Source organism: Bufo gargarizans, chromosome 1 (assembly GCF_014858855.1).
Source record: "Bufo gargarizans isolate SCDJY-AF-19 chromosome 1, ASM1485885v1, whole genome shotgun sequence".
Classification (NCBI taxonomy): Eukaryota; Metazoa; Chordata; class Amphibia; order Anura; family Bufonidae; genus Bufo; species Bufo gargarizans.
The window spans coordinates 484,159,220-484,176,131 of NC_058080.1; the positions used below are offsets into that span (position 1 = coordinate 484,159,220).

The 16,912-nt window shown below is 44.5% G+C and overlaps 1 protein-coding gene across 4 annotated transcripts in view; it reads left to right on the forward strand.

Moving 5' to 3' along the window:
* Window positions 1-395: 395 nt before the first annotated feature.
* The window catches only part of TLE1 (TLE family member 1, transcriptional corepressor), a 58,740-nt gene continuing 42,223 nt past the window's right edge, over window positions 396-16,912 (forward strand). For all 4 annotated transcript variants that reach the window (XM_044273798.1, XM_044273805.1, XM_044273810.1 and 1 more), the window contains exons 1-4: window positions 396-974; window positions 2,109-2,209; window positions 12,104-12,167; window positions 12,252-12,296. In XM_044273798.1, the coding sequence (XP_044129733.1) occupies window positions 951-974; window positions 2,109-2,209; window positions 12,104-12,167; window positions 12,252-12,296 (234 nt within the window). In that variant the 5' untranslated portion in view covers window positions 396-950. The remainder of the gene's footprint in view (window positions 975-2,108; window positions 2,210-12,103; window positions 12,168-12,251; window positions 12,297-16,912) is intronic.

Below are 16,912 nucleotides of genomic sequence, written 5' to 3' on the forward strand. Positions count from 1 at the left end.
TGGCTATCCCATTGGCCGTCCCTCTTTCCTCTATTACCCGCAGGAAGCATGCAGTCCCCAGAAATACTCTTGAGACATGCACTCCCATAGATTCTAGCATTATAAACACACACACGCCGCCTGACGCTCTCGGCCCCACGTTACTTTGATTGACAGCCCGGCAGCTACTTCTCCATCTCACCACCCTTCCCATTCCGACTGCCAGTTAGTCCCTCCCCTGCACTCACGCTATTGGCTGCTCGTCGCACCTTGCCGTCCGGGTGGAAGGCTTCCCCAGGAACGACAAGGGGAGAGCGCCGATTGGCTGTAGTGTGTAGGAGACGTCATGACCCCACGTTGGTCCAGCGGTGCGGCGATTGGCTGAGGCCCGCCGAACCTAGCATGGTTTGGGCGGGGCTGGGTTCTGGTTAGCTGGAGGAGTGTGAAACCGCGTGTTAATGTAACCAGTTGTGGAGAGGAGAGGACGGCCCGAGTCGTCAGTGTCCCGAGTCCGGTGCTGCTAGTGGGAGCCTCCGCCGAGGCCTGGATCCCGTGTCCGGCATCTGGGTGTTGGAAGAACTTTCCGCGGCCCTGGAAGGAGGGGGCTGAGCGGGCGGAGCTGCTAATTAGCCGTCGGAACTACGGGCTGTTGTCGGGAGTCTTTGTGTTCCCGCCGCCTCCCTCCAGCTGGATGTTTACGGATTGCTGCTGGGGCTGCGTCCTCTCCCGCCGTGTGCACTGCTGAGGGGCCCTGTGGATCTATCGGAAACTTAGCCGGGAAAGTTTGCTTGTCGCCCGGGCTGCGGGCCGGCTGGCTCCTTGTTCTCCGCAGACAAAGGGCGCCCGGGAGGATGCTGGGGGCACGCTGCGTGTAGCCGCCCGTGCCCGCCGCTCACCAGCGCTGCCAGCGGAGTCGGCACCAGTGCCCGAGAATTGAGCTGCAAAGGAGCAAAGCGGCGGCTGGGAGAGCCATGTTTCCCCAGGGCAGACACCCGGTGAGTCGGGCGGGTGTCGCCCCATGCCCACATGTCTGCCATCTGTTCTGTGTGGGGGGAGGGCACTGTTCATGTATTCACTGCCACCCACTCTAACGGGTGCCATCCAGCCTTTACTTCCTGCTTCCTTTATGCTTTTCTCAGTAGATGGGGAGGCAAAGATAGCCTCTGTCCCCACGTGGGGAGAGCACAGCCCCTTGTCTCTTTACTGCCCCCTAGCTGCTGACTTCACAAGTTCAGGCACGGTATCATTGACACTTGCTAATGGCCTCATGCCATGGTCTTTCTGGTGGGAGGTCAGGTAGCCTAGAAAAAATCCCATCTGAACTGGCTGCTTCCAGGGAACAATAGACTGCATTGAACGTTTGGTGATCCTTCTGATGTGTAAATTGTACGTCCTTTCTGAACCAGCAGTGAGATGATGTGGAAATGTGCCACCACGTTCCCAGCTCTCTGTCAAGGATACCAAAGCTGCATGGTCCTTTTAGTGAGGCCTTGGGCCTAGCCTTATTGGTCACACGGACAGATTTGTCTCGTGACGTTGAGACATATGGTGTGAGGTGACCAACCTTGGAGAAGGAGGCACCTCAGAACGTGTCATTAGCAATGGGAGCTTTCATGAAATCTGTGGACGTACCAGTTATGAATTTAAATGGCGATGTTTAGATCCTGCAAGATCCTTGACTGTTAGATCTCCAGAGCTGGAGGGTATAGAACGCTACACCGTGAGCCATATATATCGATTGACCCAGCTTGAGGGTCACAGATGTTAGACGTGTCACACCACATGGGTATGGGCGATAGTCCAGGCCTGGTGGGGGTTCAGCTGTTTATATCCTGCAGGTGAGGGGTTGGAACAGTGTGTCCCACCTATTCCTGCTCCATCCATCCAGAGAACAATATTGGCTGTGTTTGGTGGTAATGCATTCATTCTGCTGTCGAATGAGTTAATCGGCATTCCTGCTTTGCTTGGCAGGTCTCATGGAAACATTTCTTGGTGGCTTCTAGGAGACCCTTATGGGAATAAGACTGCAGGGTATTATATCTGCTTTGCCTCGAGTATCATTGAAGTGGAAGCTGTATTGAAGGTTTTGTTTTAATATTTAATTTCACTCCTGTCTTTTGGTTTCTCAGACGCCGCACCAGGCCGCAGGCCAGCCATTTAAATTCACCATCCCAGAGTCCTTGGACCGGATCAAGGAAGAATTTCAGTTTCTCCAAGCGCAGTATCACAGGTGAGGGTTACACCGTGTGTAATCAATGTGACCACTTTTCCACCTTGACATGGACTTTCAAGGATCACACTGGACTAATGTTATATTTGTGAAGTGAGCATCATTTTAGGGTGAAGCCTTTTAGTGCTTCATAGGAACCTCTGAAAGGCCCTTGTGAGAACTGTATTTATGGTGGCAAAGGTCTCATTGGATCCAATCGGGAAAGGTTTTATGGGACAGTTGGGAAGTGGCAATAAAACTGACCCCAGAGACCTTGTTGGAATAAGTGGCTTTCCATGATATGGTGTTGAAGTCTCTGATATTACGTCACCGTAGGGTCACATGATCCATACATCTGGCTCTGGGTGACAGGGTTAGGGTTGTAGGGAATGGGAATAATTTGAATGATAAATGTATTTTTTGTTTTCATATTTTTTTATTTTTTTTTGCGAGACTTTGGATAGGATATCCGTATCTGATCGGTGGGTACCCCTGCTTGCCAATCAGCTGTTTGAAAAGGCAGCGCTGGTCGCAGTAGGCCTTCATGCAGCTTAGCCTAGGTCATGTGACGTCACGTTCATGAGTCATATGGCCTAGGCGCAGCTCAGCCCCATGGAAGTGAATGGGGCTGAGCTTGATACCAAGCACAGCCGCTATACTATGTGCTGTGCTTGGTGAGTATGGAGAAGGCCACGGCGCTACTGCGAGTGCAGTGCCTTCTCGAGCAGCTAGAGGGGGAGTATGGTATCTTTGGCACTGACTGACATGGCAGTAGCAGAGTGCTGTGGTCAGAGGGTATCCCATCAGTCAAGTGACATTGCTTCTGACTGTAGTACCCCTTTAAGAGCATCTTCTAGGTCACGGCCACACGTAGGTTGGCTGGTTCTTGCCATATATCCGCAGCGGATTTTCCACCTCAAAATGCATCCTGTGTGGATGTACCCATACTTTCTGGAAAGATGAGGCCTTTTTTTATTATATTTTTTTTATATAGCTGTTCTGCAGTTCTGACTCATCTACAGTGGTGTAGATGTTGCAGAGGTCAGTAACACCCAGGTGCTGGTTCTGTAGAGGGGGTGCAAAGGTCTCTGTATAGTATGAGGATAACAGTGCTGGAACTTGGCAGGTAAAGGCACCTAGTGATGCTAATCCTACCATACTAGTGCCTACTTCCCTTTTACGTTCTATATAATATGGAGTGAAGGTTGAGGGTGGCCCTGGTAAAGATTTTGCAGTAGGCCTGAGAAACCTAAAGCTGGCCATACACATTATACTTTGGTCAGCAGAACCTGAGGAGTACTATGGGTTCGGCCGACCCTTAACAGATGATGTCAAGGGAGACAAGAATTGGGTGAAATGAGTATATTTGCCCAATCCTTTTGTTCTCCAGGGAGTTAAGCCACCACAAGAAGTCTTCCAGCGTCTTTCTACGCTCTTTCCAGGGAAACCGTAGACAAGTTTTCCCTGCCGAATGTTTATGTATATTGGGAGTCGGGGGAGATGGCTGTCGTTCATCTGACAGCTATTAGATGTGCCTGGGCAGCTTAAAGGGCCGTGTACCCCTTTAACAGCTGTCGGCAGAGTCATTGTTCGGCCAGCCGCTATGTCTCCTGCTTCCTCCATACACAACCCATTCGGTTCAGCCACACATGTATTTGTATTCAGAGGGAAGAGACAGGAAAGATTCTGCCAGAGTGAGGTTGGGTAAAAGTATCCGTTTCGCCCAATCTTTCTCTCCCCATACAAATCAGACCCGGCCCTAATATGTATGGGGTCCTTAATTAAAGCTACTGTACACCTATGGGGTAATTTATCAAACTGGTGTTAATTAGAACTGGCTTAGTTGCCCATAGCAACCAGATTCCACCTTTATTTTTGACAGCTCCTGTGGAAAATGAAAGGTGGAATCTGATTGGTTGCTATGGGCAACTAAGTCAGTTCTACTTTACACCAGTCTGATAAATAACCCCACTAACCTGCTTCTGTGGCACTGCAGAAAACGTTTTATGGCCAGGCCTGTCTTCTTATCTTGGCAATGTAAAACACCAGTATAATCTTAGTTTAAAATGATGGGAGACAGATTTCAACCAGTTTGTAACTTGCCACTCGAATTACAATTTTCCCACTCGTTCCTGATGTTTACACAGAGGCTGTGTTTTTCTGCATCACCAGTAGGTGGCGATGCCCAGCAGAAGTTTGTGCGCCCCACACCATTGTTTTGCCATTGATTTGTCCTGTACAAATAGTCTTCTCTCGTCGCCCCTTGTGATGTGTTTTCTACCTGCCTGAGAACGGTCAATATTTGCTCTTCATTTTGTAACAAAATCTTGACTTGAAAACACCAGATGAGTCGGAGCTGTTTACCTACAGGAGCCTGCCTAGCCGTAATGAGGCTTTGTTTAAATAGCAAATTAGGTACTGTTCACAGACCTGGCGAGTGGTGAAAGCTGATGGCAGGAGCTGCTTACATGTCAGTCCTCCCCTTTCTGTGTGTAATACACAAGTGGCACATTTCCTTGCAGAGTTAGAATGGGGCGGGCTGAAATCCATGCTCGTGCTGCAGAAGCATGGCACAAGCTCTCTGGTGACATATTTCCAGCAGTTTTGCAACATCACTACTGCATGGTGAACAATGCCGACAATATCTCCAAAGGAGGACCATAATGGAACCTTAGCCACAGGTGTGAACCTAGCCTAAAATACAAGTTAAAACTAGTAAAGAACAGCAGGACCATAACCCCCCCCCCCCCCCCCCCCCGAATCCCATACGATTATCCACACGGGCGAATGCTGGTACCAAGGTATTTGGTGTGCAGGAGCCTGAAGAGATCAGCCTAAGGGTCCATTTACATGTCCGTAAAATGAGTCTGCATCCGTTCCGCGGAACAGGTGGGGCCGAAATGTGCCGCCAAAAAATTAGAACATGTCCTATTCTTGTCCGCAGTTGCGGACAAGAAAAAGCAGACACTCTTCTAGAAAATGCCATGTGCAGTCCGTCAAAATGCGGAACGCACATTGCAGGTATATTTGTTTTGCGGATCTGCAAAACGCATTCGGACGTGTGAATGGACCCTAATCTTGGAGTTGACATACAAGAGCCTTCGTAAAGGGGAGAACTTAATGAACCCTGCCATAATCCTAAAAAAGTCATACCAGGACGTCTTTTCCTCCAAAATGTCGTCATTGTTATCACTTGGGAGGCAAGAAAGGTACAAAAACAGAGAAATCACCAGATCTAACCAGGGTTAGGTAGCCACAGACTGGATATGATGAAACCAGGGGCTCAATTTTTATTTATTTTTTCCCCGAATCTTTTTCCGAAGAACCATTCATTTTCAATGGGTCCGCAAAAGAAACAGAAGTTACAGTGCGCATTCAATTTCCGTATGTCCATCCCGCAAAGGAATAAACATTACTATCTTTGTCCGTAATGTAGACAATAGGACACGCTCTTAGTAACCAGCTGTTCCGTTCCGCAAAATACATAGTCGTGTGCATGAGGCCTTATTGCGACTTTTGGTTATAAATGTGGAGAAGCGATTGCTCGTTTCCATACAGACTGCTAGTTTGCTGGCGGCAGATGTGGTTTACACAATACTATCTGCTGCGGGCAAATGATAATTTTTGTGACCGGACAACTGATCTATTACCCAATGAACGAGGGTCATTATCTTGTTTGAAGATGTACATTCAGCATTCTCTCAACCCTAAGCAGTCTCCCTGTCCCAGCCCCTGAAAAACAACCCTACATTATGCTGCTGCCACCATCAAGCTTCACTGTAGGGATGGTTTTGGGCAGGTGATCAGCAGTGCCTGATTTCCTCCGGACAAAACAGTTAGAATTGAGACCAAAAAGTTCAGTCTTCAGACCGGAGAGTCTTGTTTCTCACATACTGCGAGTCCCTTAAAGGGGTTGTCTCACTTCAGCAAATGGCACTTATCAAGTTAATACAAGGCACTTACTAATGTATTATTATTATCCATATTGATTCATTTTTCCATCGCATTATACACTGATCATTTTCATGGTTACAGACCACCCTGCAATTTCCATCAGTAGTGGTCGTGCTTGCACACTATAGGAAAAAGCGTCAGTCTCTGGTGGCCGGGACCTTGGAAGCTCACATAGGCTAGTGCTTTTTCCTATATTGTGCAAGCAAGACGACAACTGATGGATTGCAGGGTGGTCTGTAACCATATAAACACAGCTAACCCAAAAAGGGAAGTAAGGAAGATAAAACTGAACTTTTAATAATGATCAATGGTAAGAAAGGTACTAGTGCGCTACACTAAAATAGCCATGATGATTACGGAGCAACTTACTCGGCCAATCCCTGAATTAAGCCAATAATGCAGTAGTGGATCAATCGTAGGGCACAAACAGTTGAAAAAGAAATTGGAATGTTCTTGCCTATCAAGACGTGCCTCATACGAAAATGGTTCAGATATAAGTACTTCTGCTGCAAATACTATTCAATTGCACGTAGTCCAGCTTCGAATTCAGGTGGCAAAAAGACATCCTGTATAGGTAAGGCAATGGGAGCATCTAGCCCTAGTTAGCCCTGAAATCTGGGAGGGAACTATAGATGCCCTACCTCTCTGTAGAGCACCCGCCCGGATACCTGAGCCTAGACCAGGCAATTACCCTGTTAAGCCCTAAAAAGACTTCTCACCGGGGGTCGCGTAACTTTCCGGTGGGAAGTCCTTTTAGGCCTGAACAGGGTAATTGCCTGGTCTAGGGTCAGGTATCCGGACAGGGTCGCCCCTTTCGGGGCGGGTGCTCTGTATAGAGAGGTAGGGCATCTATAGTTCCCTGCCAGATTTTAGGGCTAGATGCTCCCATTGCCTACCTGTACAGGATGTCTTTTTGCCACCTGAATTTGAAGCTGGACTACGTGCAATTGAATCGTATTTGCAGCAGAAGTACTTATATCTGAACCATTTTCGTATGGGGCACGTCTTGATCGGTAAAAACATTCCAATTTCTTTTTCAACTGTTTGTGCCATACGATTGATCCACTACTGCATTATTGGCTGAGTAAGTTGCTCCGTACTTATTATGGTTATTTTGGTCTAGCGCACTAGTACCTTTCTTATTGATCATTATTAAAAGTTACGTTTTATCTTCCTCACTTCCCCTTTTTGGGTTAGCAGTGTGTGTATGTGTATATATGTGTGTGTATATATATATATATATATATATATATATATATATATATATATATATATATATATACAGGTCCTTCTCAAATAATTAGCATATTGTGATAAAGTTCATTATTTTCTGTAATGTACTGATAAACATTAGACTTTCATATATTTTAGATTCATTACACACCAACTGAAGTAGTTCTAGCCTTTTATTGTTTTAATATTGATGATTTGGGCATACAGCTCATGAAAACCCAAAATTCCTATCTCAAAAAATTAGCATATCATGAAAAGGTTCTCTAAACGAGCTACTAACCTAATCATCTGAATCAACTAATTAACTCTAAACACCTGCAAAAGATTCCTGAGGCTTTTAAAAACTCCCAGCCTGGTTCATTACTCAAAACCGCAATCATGGGTAAGACTGCCGACCTGACTGCTGTCCAGAAGGCCATCATTGACACCCTCAAGCAAGAGGGTAAGACACAGAAAGAAATTTCTGAACGAATAGGCTGTTCCCAGAGTGCTGTATCAAGGCACCTCAGTGGGAAGTCTGTGGGAAGGAAAAAGTGTGGCAGAAAACGCTGCACAACGAGAAGAGGTGACCGGACCCTGAGGAAGATTGTGGAGAAGGACCGATTCCAGACCTTGGGGGACCTGCGGAAGCAGTGGACTGAGTCTGGAGTAGAAACATCCAGAGCCACCGTGTACAGGCGTGTGCAGGAAATGGGCTACAGGTGCCGCATTCCCCAGGTCAAGCCACTTTTGAACCAGAAACAGCGGCAGAAGCGCCTGACCTGGGCTACAGAGAAGCAGCACTGGACTGTTGCATGTCATTCGGAAATCAAGGTGCCAGAGTCTGGAGGAAGACTGGGGAGAGGGAAATGCCAAAATGCCTGAAGGCCCGTGTCAAGTACCCACAGTCAGTGATGGTCTGGGGTGCCATGTCAGCTGCTGGTGTTGGTCCACTGTGTTTTATCAAGGGCAGGGTCAATGCAGCTAGCTATCAGGAGATTTTGGAGCACTTCATGCTTCCATCTGCTGAAAAGCTTTATGGAGATGAAGATGTCATTTTTCAGCACGACCTGGCACCTGCTCACAGTGCCAAAACCACTGGTAAATGGTTTACTGACCATGGTATTACTGTGCTCAATTGGCCTGCCAACTCTCCTGACCTGAACCCCATAGAGAATCTGTGGGATATTGGGAAGAGTAAGTTGAGAGACACAAGACCCAACACTCTGGATGAGCTTAAGGCCGCTATCGAAGCATCCTGGGCCTCCATAACACCTCAGCAGTGCCACAGGCTGATTTGCTCCATGCCACGCCGCATTGAAGCAGTCATTTCTGCAAAAGGATTCCCGACCAAGTATTGAGTGCATAACTGAACATAATTATTTGAAGGTTGACTTTTTTTTGTATTAAAAACACTATTCTTTTATTGGTCGGATGAAATATGCTAATTTTTTGAGATGGGAAATTTGGGTTTTTATGAGCTGTATGCCAAAATCATCAATATTAAAACAATAAAAGGCTTGAACTACTTCAGTTGGTGTGTAATGAATCTAAAATATATAAAAGTCTAATGTTTATCAGTACATTACAGAAAATAATGAACTTTATCACAATATGCTAATTATTTGAGAAGGACCTGTGTGTGTGTGTATATATATATATATATATATATATATATATATATATATATTCGATTTTTGTTGGGAGGTTCTTGTGAGCATTCACTGGCTAATTTTTGGTGTTTATATTATGGTCTGTAACCATGGAAACGAGCAGTGTATAATGTGATGGAAAAATGAATCCAGTCAGCAAAGGAAGCAATATGGACAATCGCAATACATTAGTAAGTGACTTGTAATAACTTCCTCTACATGATAAATGCCACTTACTGAAGTGAGACAACCCCTTTAAGTGCTTTTTATTTATTTCTTAAACTCCAGGTGAGCTTTTTACTGTCTTTTTTAGGCCTCTTGCACACAACCATATGTATTTTGCCGTCCGCAAAAAATATGGATCGGAACAGCTGGCCTCTAATAGAACAGTACTATCCTTGTCTGTAATGTGGACAATAATAGGACATGTTCTATTTTTATTTATTTTTTTGCAGAACGGACATACGGAAACGGAATGCACACGGAGTAACTTAATTTTCTTGCGGACCCATTGAAATGAATGGTTCTATATACGGTCTGGAACGGACACTGAAAGAAAATGTTTGTGTGCAAGAGGCCTTACTGAGAAAAGGCTTTTTTTCTGGCCACTCTGCCATAAAGCCGAGATTGGTGGAGTGCTGTGGTGATGGCTGACTACCTTCTGGAAGTTTCTCCCATCTGCACACAGGATCTTTGGAACACTAATATATATTACAGCCGGCCCCAACCGGAGTGAATAAAGGTGTAATGTCTGTCTATGACGTGACCATGTATATCTTCTAATGTGGTCCTGTCTGACTCTGGTCTACTCCTGCCTGCCTGCAAGCTGTACTGCACTATTGCACATTGAAATAGCAGGCATTAGGGAATGAGTTGTCATGAGTCCCTCCTCACTCCCCCATACATGACCACTAAAGACGACATTATTGTACGGTGGGCACAAGATATTGTTCTATTTGGGCCCACCATATGTCAGTATAATGTCACCTTGTGGCTGTCCCAGACAGTCCCCTATAAAGTAAAATGTCTCCTTGTGGCTGCTCACATACAGTATAATGTCTCCTCCTTGTGGCCCTAAGTGTGTGTGTGTGTGTGTGTGTGTGTGTTTTTTTTTTTCTTATAAATGTGTATTTTTAACGTGATATATACCGTTATCGCGATACATTTCTTAATATCGTTATCATGGTAATATTTTGGATTTCGGCCAATCCTACACCACATGTCGGCAGTGAGATCATGTACTTACAAAGTCTTTCAAGTTGAGCATCTTGTGTAGCTCATCAGTGATAGTAGGGATGAGGCCTCCTTCAAGAGCATGTTGGCTTCTATAAAATACTGTAACTTTCAGGATGTCTTATGTATGTACAGCGAGGAACAGAATTATTTAAACACCCTGCAATTTTGCAAGTTCTCCCACTTAGAAATCATGGAGGGGTCTGAAATTCATTGTAGGTGCATTTTCCCTCTCTGAGAGACAGAATATAAAAAAATCAGGAAATCACATTGACTTTCAAAGAATTTTTGTCTTGCACTGTTGAACATAAGTGTTTGAACACCTGAGAAACAGCAATAATTCTGGCTCTCAAAGACCTGTTACTGTGCCTTTTAAAAAGTCCACCTCTACTCCACTCATTAATCTAACATAGCACCTGTCTGAGCTCTTTAAGGACACCTGTCCACCCACAGTCAGGTGCCAACTACTACCAGAGGCAAAATTGTGGACATCCACAAGGCTGGAAAGGACTACGGGGCAATTGCCAAGCAGCTTGTTGAAAATGGCGCAATTGTTAAAAAATGGAAGAGGCTGTCGTTCTCCCTCGTACTGGGGCTCCATGCAAGATCTCACCTCATGGAGTATCGCTAATAAGAAAGATGAGGAATCGGCCCAGAACTACAAGGGAGGAGCTGGTCAATGACATGAAGAGATCTGGGACCACAGTTTCAAAGGTCACTTATTGGTAGAACACTATGCCATCATGGTTTCAAATCATGCCTTGCACGGAAGGTTCTCCTGCTCAAGTCATCACATGTCCAGGGCCGTCTGAAGTTTGCCATTGACCTTCTGGATGATCCAGAGGAGGCATGGGAGAAAGTCATGTGGTCAGATGAGACCAAAGTAGAACTTTTTGGTCTAAACTTCACGCGTCGTGTTTGGAGGAAAAAGGATGAGTTGCATCCAAAGAACACCATCCCTACTGTGAAGCATGGGGATGATAACATCATGCTTTGGAGGTGCTTTTCTGTGAAGGGGACAGGACTGCACTTTATTAAGTAGAGGATGAAAGGGGCCATTTATTGTGAGATTTTCAGCAACCACCTCCTACCCTCAGTCAGAGCATTGAAGATGGGTCGTGGCTGGGTCTTCCAACAGCACACAGTCAGGATAACCAAGGAGTAGCTCCGTAAGAAGCATATCAAGATTCTGGAGTGGCCTAGCCCAGTGATGGGCAAACTGCGTCTATCCAGCTGTTGTAAAACTACAAATCCCATCGTGCCCTGCTGTAGGCTGATAGCTGTTGGCAGACTGGGAATACTGGGAGTTGTAGTTTATCAACAGCTGGAGAGCTGCAGTTTGCCCATCCCTGGCCTAGCCAGTCTCCAGACCTAAATCCAATAGAACATCTTTGGAGGGACCTGAAACTCTGTTGCTCAGCTACAGCCCTGAAACCTGACAGATCTAGAGGAGATGTGTGGAGGAGTGGGCCAAAATCCCTGCTGCAGTGTGTGCAAACCTGGTCAAGAACTACAGGAAACGTTTGACCTCTGTAATTGCAAACAAAGCCTTCTGTACCAAATATTAACACTGATTTTCTCAGGTGTTCAAATGCTTATGTTCAGCAGTGTAAGACAAATTCTTTAAAAATCATACAATGTGATTTCCAGAATTGTATTTTATTTTTTTTATTCTGGTGAGAATGCACATACAATGTAAATTTCAGACTCCCATGATTTCTAAGTGCGAGAACTTGCAAAATCGCAGGGTGTTCAAATACTTCTGTTACTCAGTGTAAATGAAAACATATCATCATTCTTGTTAAAACTTGCTTTTATTTTATATGTGTATATATATTTTTAATTATTTATTTTTGTTCTACAGCCTTAAATTAGAATGTGAAAAATTGGCAAGTGAAAAGACAGAGATGCAGAGGCATTATGTGATGGTACGTGGCCTACAACTGTAGTTTTTTACTTTTTGGGTTGCAGCTATGTTTGTAGTCACATTTCTTCCCTTATTTTCTCCACAGTATTATGAGATGTCCTACGGACTGAACATCGAAATGCACAAACAGGTAGGTTGATTTAATTAGTGTGGCATAGCCTTATCTTAAAGGGGTTGTCCCAAAATGACACCACCTATCCACAAGACCATGTAGAACGAGGTCCTGTGTCCACTGTTTAAATGAACTGACGCTCCATGCAAAGTCTGACACTGCCAAACATACCAGTGCTTAGGCTATCTCACGCAGTCCCTAGTTGAGTGGCGTAACAGTGCGCTTACTTGACAATCTCTACATTTAAACCTACCTGGGACATGTGCCATAGTGAAACTTGAGTACTCGGCTATATGCACATGCGGCCCACAAAATACAGATACCAGCCGTGTGCATTCAGCAACTTCTTTGTAGAAATGCTTATTCTTGTCCACAAAAGTGCCAGGAATAGGACATGTCCTTCATGGTGGCCCTCGAAAAAGTAGCCTGCCTCCAACGATAGTATGACAAGATGAATAAGCAAGAGGATTTATATATTATATTTTTTTTATTACTCAAGTCACAAAAGATGCTGAAGGTTGTCCACGTCTATGCATCTTTGGAAACGACGTTGGCTGATACTACTTGTAGCTCTTCAGCAGTGATGCTGCAGAAGAAAAAATGTCCTGCTTTTTCCAACATCAGAGCTCACTGGCATGGGTTCATGAACTGTTTACGGAGGAGAGAACTGTGAGCAAGGAGTTATGGCAACCATGTTCCCCAGACTTCATTTTTATCTGTGAGGAAATTTTTAAAACTGGAAGTGTCCGCTAACAATCCACATCTCCTGGATGAACTCAAGGAAAGCATCACTGCTGAAGAGCTGCAAGCAGTATGAGCCAACATAATCACACGTGCCCAAAGATGTTGTGTTGGTGGTTGTTCAGTTTAATGGGGGTAGAATGTTGTGTGAATGTGCTGACCACTGAAGGTTGCCAGCATCTCCCCTGGTTACTACTTGGCTGCTGCTTCATTACTGTATCAAGTTCAGCACGTTAACTTGGAAAATCTGAGCGCTTGAGAAGTACAGATCGGTCTTTGGAATTGGAAACTTGAGGTATGGGCTTTTGGTTTGCGTGCTCCCATAAAATTCTAACTTATGACCACGATAATGGTGAATAAAAAGAGTATTGAACTGGAACAAGGCACTAAGGGCCTCATAAGAGGAGAGCAGCTAAATGATTGCTCAACCCAGAGGACCCTCAATTGAGCTAGTATTGTCTGCCAAAGAAAGCATTAATGGCAGGGTGTAAGTATTCAGCAGATATGCTGACGCTCACATTTTCATCGAGATGATGGTACAATAAGTCTTTAAGAAATCGATTGGCTCTTAAAAAAGATTATCATTAGATGAAGTTGCACAGTTGGACACATTTCAAAGTGCAACAATACGCTTCGTACTTGATGTATATGTGCTACTCCGTCTAAAATTCTTGTTTCATTAAATTAAAGAGCATGGCTGACCGACCAGGGCGAAGCAGAGAAATTGATTAGTTCAGGCTTCAGGACTTGAGTATATTCAAAGACCTTTAGCAAGCAATTGTAAGGAGCTGAGCCTCTGTAGAAGGTTTTCTTAGTCTTGTATGTGGCTGTAGGGTAGACATAAGCATTCACATGTCTGCTGTAAATGGCTCCAAGAAAGGTGCTTTGTTCATTGCTGAAGGTCACGTGGGTTCTCGTGGAAAAGAATTGTGTGCTCGGTCATGCATGCATCTTAAGAGAGCGATATGAAAGCTATACATCTTGACTGGTGCTGGTTTCATGTTGGTTGTATGCTTCTTGACGTATTACGGGAAAAAAAAATGTAAAGAGCACCATGCTGTTCCTGGTTTAGTAATGTCACGAGGTCTATTTCAGAGCATGGTGCAATAACGAATATTCCCAAAGTGCGGTCTACTCTTTCCACATTACATCTTTATTTGCAATTTATACAGGGCTGCATGTTCTGCAGGTAGGAGCTTGACTTGGTGCTCATCAGTAGTGGCAGCTTTTACCTCTTTTTAGCATAAAAATAAAAATAAAATTGGTAGCTAGTAATCATAATTCTTATTAAAACGGGTGACGTGCAGACCCCAGGGTGCAGGCAGGCTCAAATTGATGCTTTTTGCTGACTGATCACCCGCGTGGCCTAAGTGCTCATTATGTTGTAGAGAGGGCCTTTGGAGCACTCATTACATTTGACAGGAACTCTCTCTAGGGGAAAACTGGGCATTAGCTAGACTCCTGACAGGCTGAAATTAGTCCTGCTTTATGGCTTATAACCAAATGGTAGCAAGGAATCATCTGGGGACGCAAAAAATGTCACTTCTGACAACATCTTTGTTACTGGGAGATGGGAAGAGGGGCAGAGGAAATCCATAGAGACAGCGTTAACATTCTTACGCCCCGGCTGCTGTGTAGATGATTCACGTAACTTTTGTGAAAGCCGCCTGCCTACTGTCATCTCTTGGCACCATGATGCGTGAATGGGATATGTACTAGGTTAATATGTATTGTGTTTTTTTTTTTTTTTGCCCTTTCACAACTGGATTGCTTGGGTATTTGACTGCTTTATGATGGCTATGCAGGTTGCAGAAAGCTTTTCCTCTACCCACATGCAGCTAGCATTTCTCTCCTGTTATATGGTGATTGTGCCTGCGGTATTGTACCTTTGTCATTTTCATTATGTGTAATATGCTGAAAGAGGCTCTAGTGTAAGATGAGATCCCCCTGCCCTATGGTCCAGTAACTCACCAGGAGATTGATCACAGAGCCTATTGAGGAACCATAAAATGGTCCTTGGAAACGGTATTCTCTGTTGCTGAAGTGATAGGCCCGGGTCTATGTGTCCCTTTGTGAATAGGGGTAATGTTTGGACCTGCCCTGTAATGAGTGTTTTAAGTGTCCCTGTAATTTTGACCCTCTAGCCACCTGCTTTTTAGAGTTTTGTTTTCTGGTGTGGGCACACCAGTGCAAGGTCATCATTTTTACCTACTACACTTGGTTAATTGCTCAGAAATGGGCCTCTTGCATCCGTTCCGTGCATTGGGGACCCGCCCTATGTGGGCCGCAATTCAGCCATGGGGTACACAACGGTCCTGCACGAGAGGCCTTAGACCAGGAACAGCATCTCTCCTGTGCATGGTCTGCAATTGGTACTGCAGCTTAGGCCAATTGTCTGTAGCAGACTGTATTCCTCTGCAGACATGTATTGGCAGGGCGGGGACGGTTTTAATCTACTGTTAGGCCTTATTCACACGTCAGCTATTTGATCAGTTACTTCCATCGGTTATTGTGAGCCAAAACCAGGTGCGGGTGAAAAAGAACAGGTTGAGATCTTTTCATTATACCTGATCTTTGAGAAGGCTTCACTACTGGTTTTGGCTCACAATAACTGATGGAAAACTAATCAAATAACTGAAGAGTGAACTGGGCCTAAGTAGAATATTATGGACAATTTTGTATGAGGAATGGAGTTTTGTTTGTCATCAACTTGCATGCTTGGACGTGATGAAATTTGAGTTAAAAGGCAGATTATTTTCATCTTATGGATTTATGGCATTCACAAGATTGAAGGGGTTGTCCAGCCTTTGGAGCAAACATCCCCTGGGGCTCTAACCATAAAAAACTCATATGTCCATGGTCTATTTCCAGTCTCTTTTCGTCCTTGCAGGACCAGGAAGTGACTTGGTCCTATGACCACAGCGGGCATGTCTGATACTTGTGGGTCCTAGTGGTAGATATGCCATAGATGTCTAAAATAAGAAAACGTGTTTATGGGTAATGGCTGCTGAGGTACATCTAGAGTCCCTTCCAAAATATGGTTTTGCTATATATCGGAGTGGTATGCAAATTGGCATTCTCTGTAAGGTTCTTACTGGTAAATGTTATCCTAAATGTGTTTTCTTATTGACCACAGTTAGTCGTTTTATGGTGCTTTGTTCCTTATTAAAGGGTCATTCCACAGGGTAGGGGTAACGTTCAACAATCAGGATACTCCTAAGTTCACTGCAAGAGGTGAAAAATGGTGAGCTTTTGGAAGACTAAAAAAATGAATGCATTAAGAAGGGAGGGTTTCCAGTAAATAGATTGAAGAACAAGTTTCCAATACCGCTTGTCTAGCAGGTTGCAAGGACAGAGTTGGTATGGATTTTTTGCAGTTATAAGGGGGCATGACATCTCTAGCGTGTACTTGCATCTCTAACTCTACGTATTTATGGACTGTTAAGTCTTAATATAAACCCACTTGGAGGAAGATCCAACCACTTTACTGCTATCTGTGCTCCAGAACCTGGAATCTACTCCAAGCAGGAGCTTGAGTTGAGTTATAATTTACGCCAGTTTTCTTGCGTAAATGTGTTACACTCCACGAAAGAGCTTGTCGGAAAACAAAGTTGTTACAGATTGGTGTAAAGACTTTTCACCAATATCTGCAAAAAGTCAGAAGAAAAACTGCCATCAAAAGGCATCAGCAGCCGATACCATACCCGGGCAGTTTTTAAACTAGGGATAGTTGGGGGATGTCTTTAGAGGATCCAGTTTTGGACATTATGAATGTTCTATCATATACTTCTACCATTTTTGAAAAAGTTTGTTTGCTTTTTATGGCACATTTCTATGTTTGGGTACCTTTTTTTTATTTATTTTTTTTGGTCACCTTTTTTTTATTTATTTTT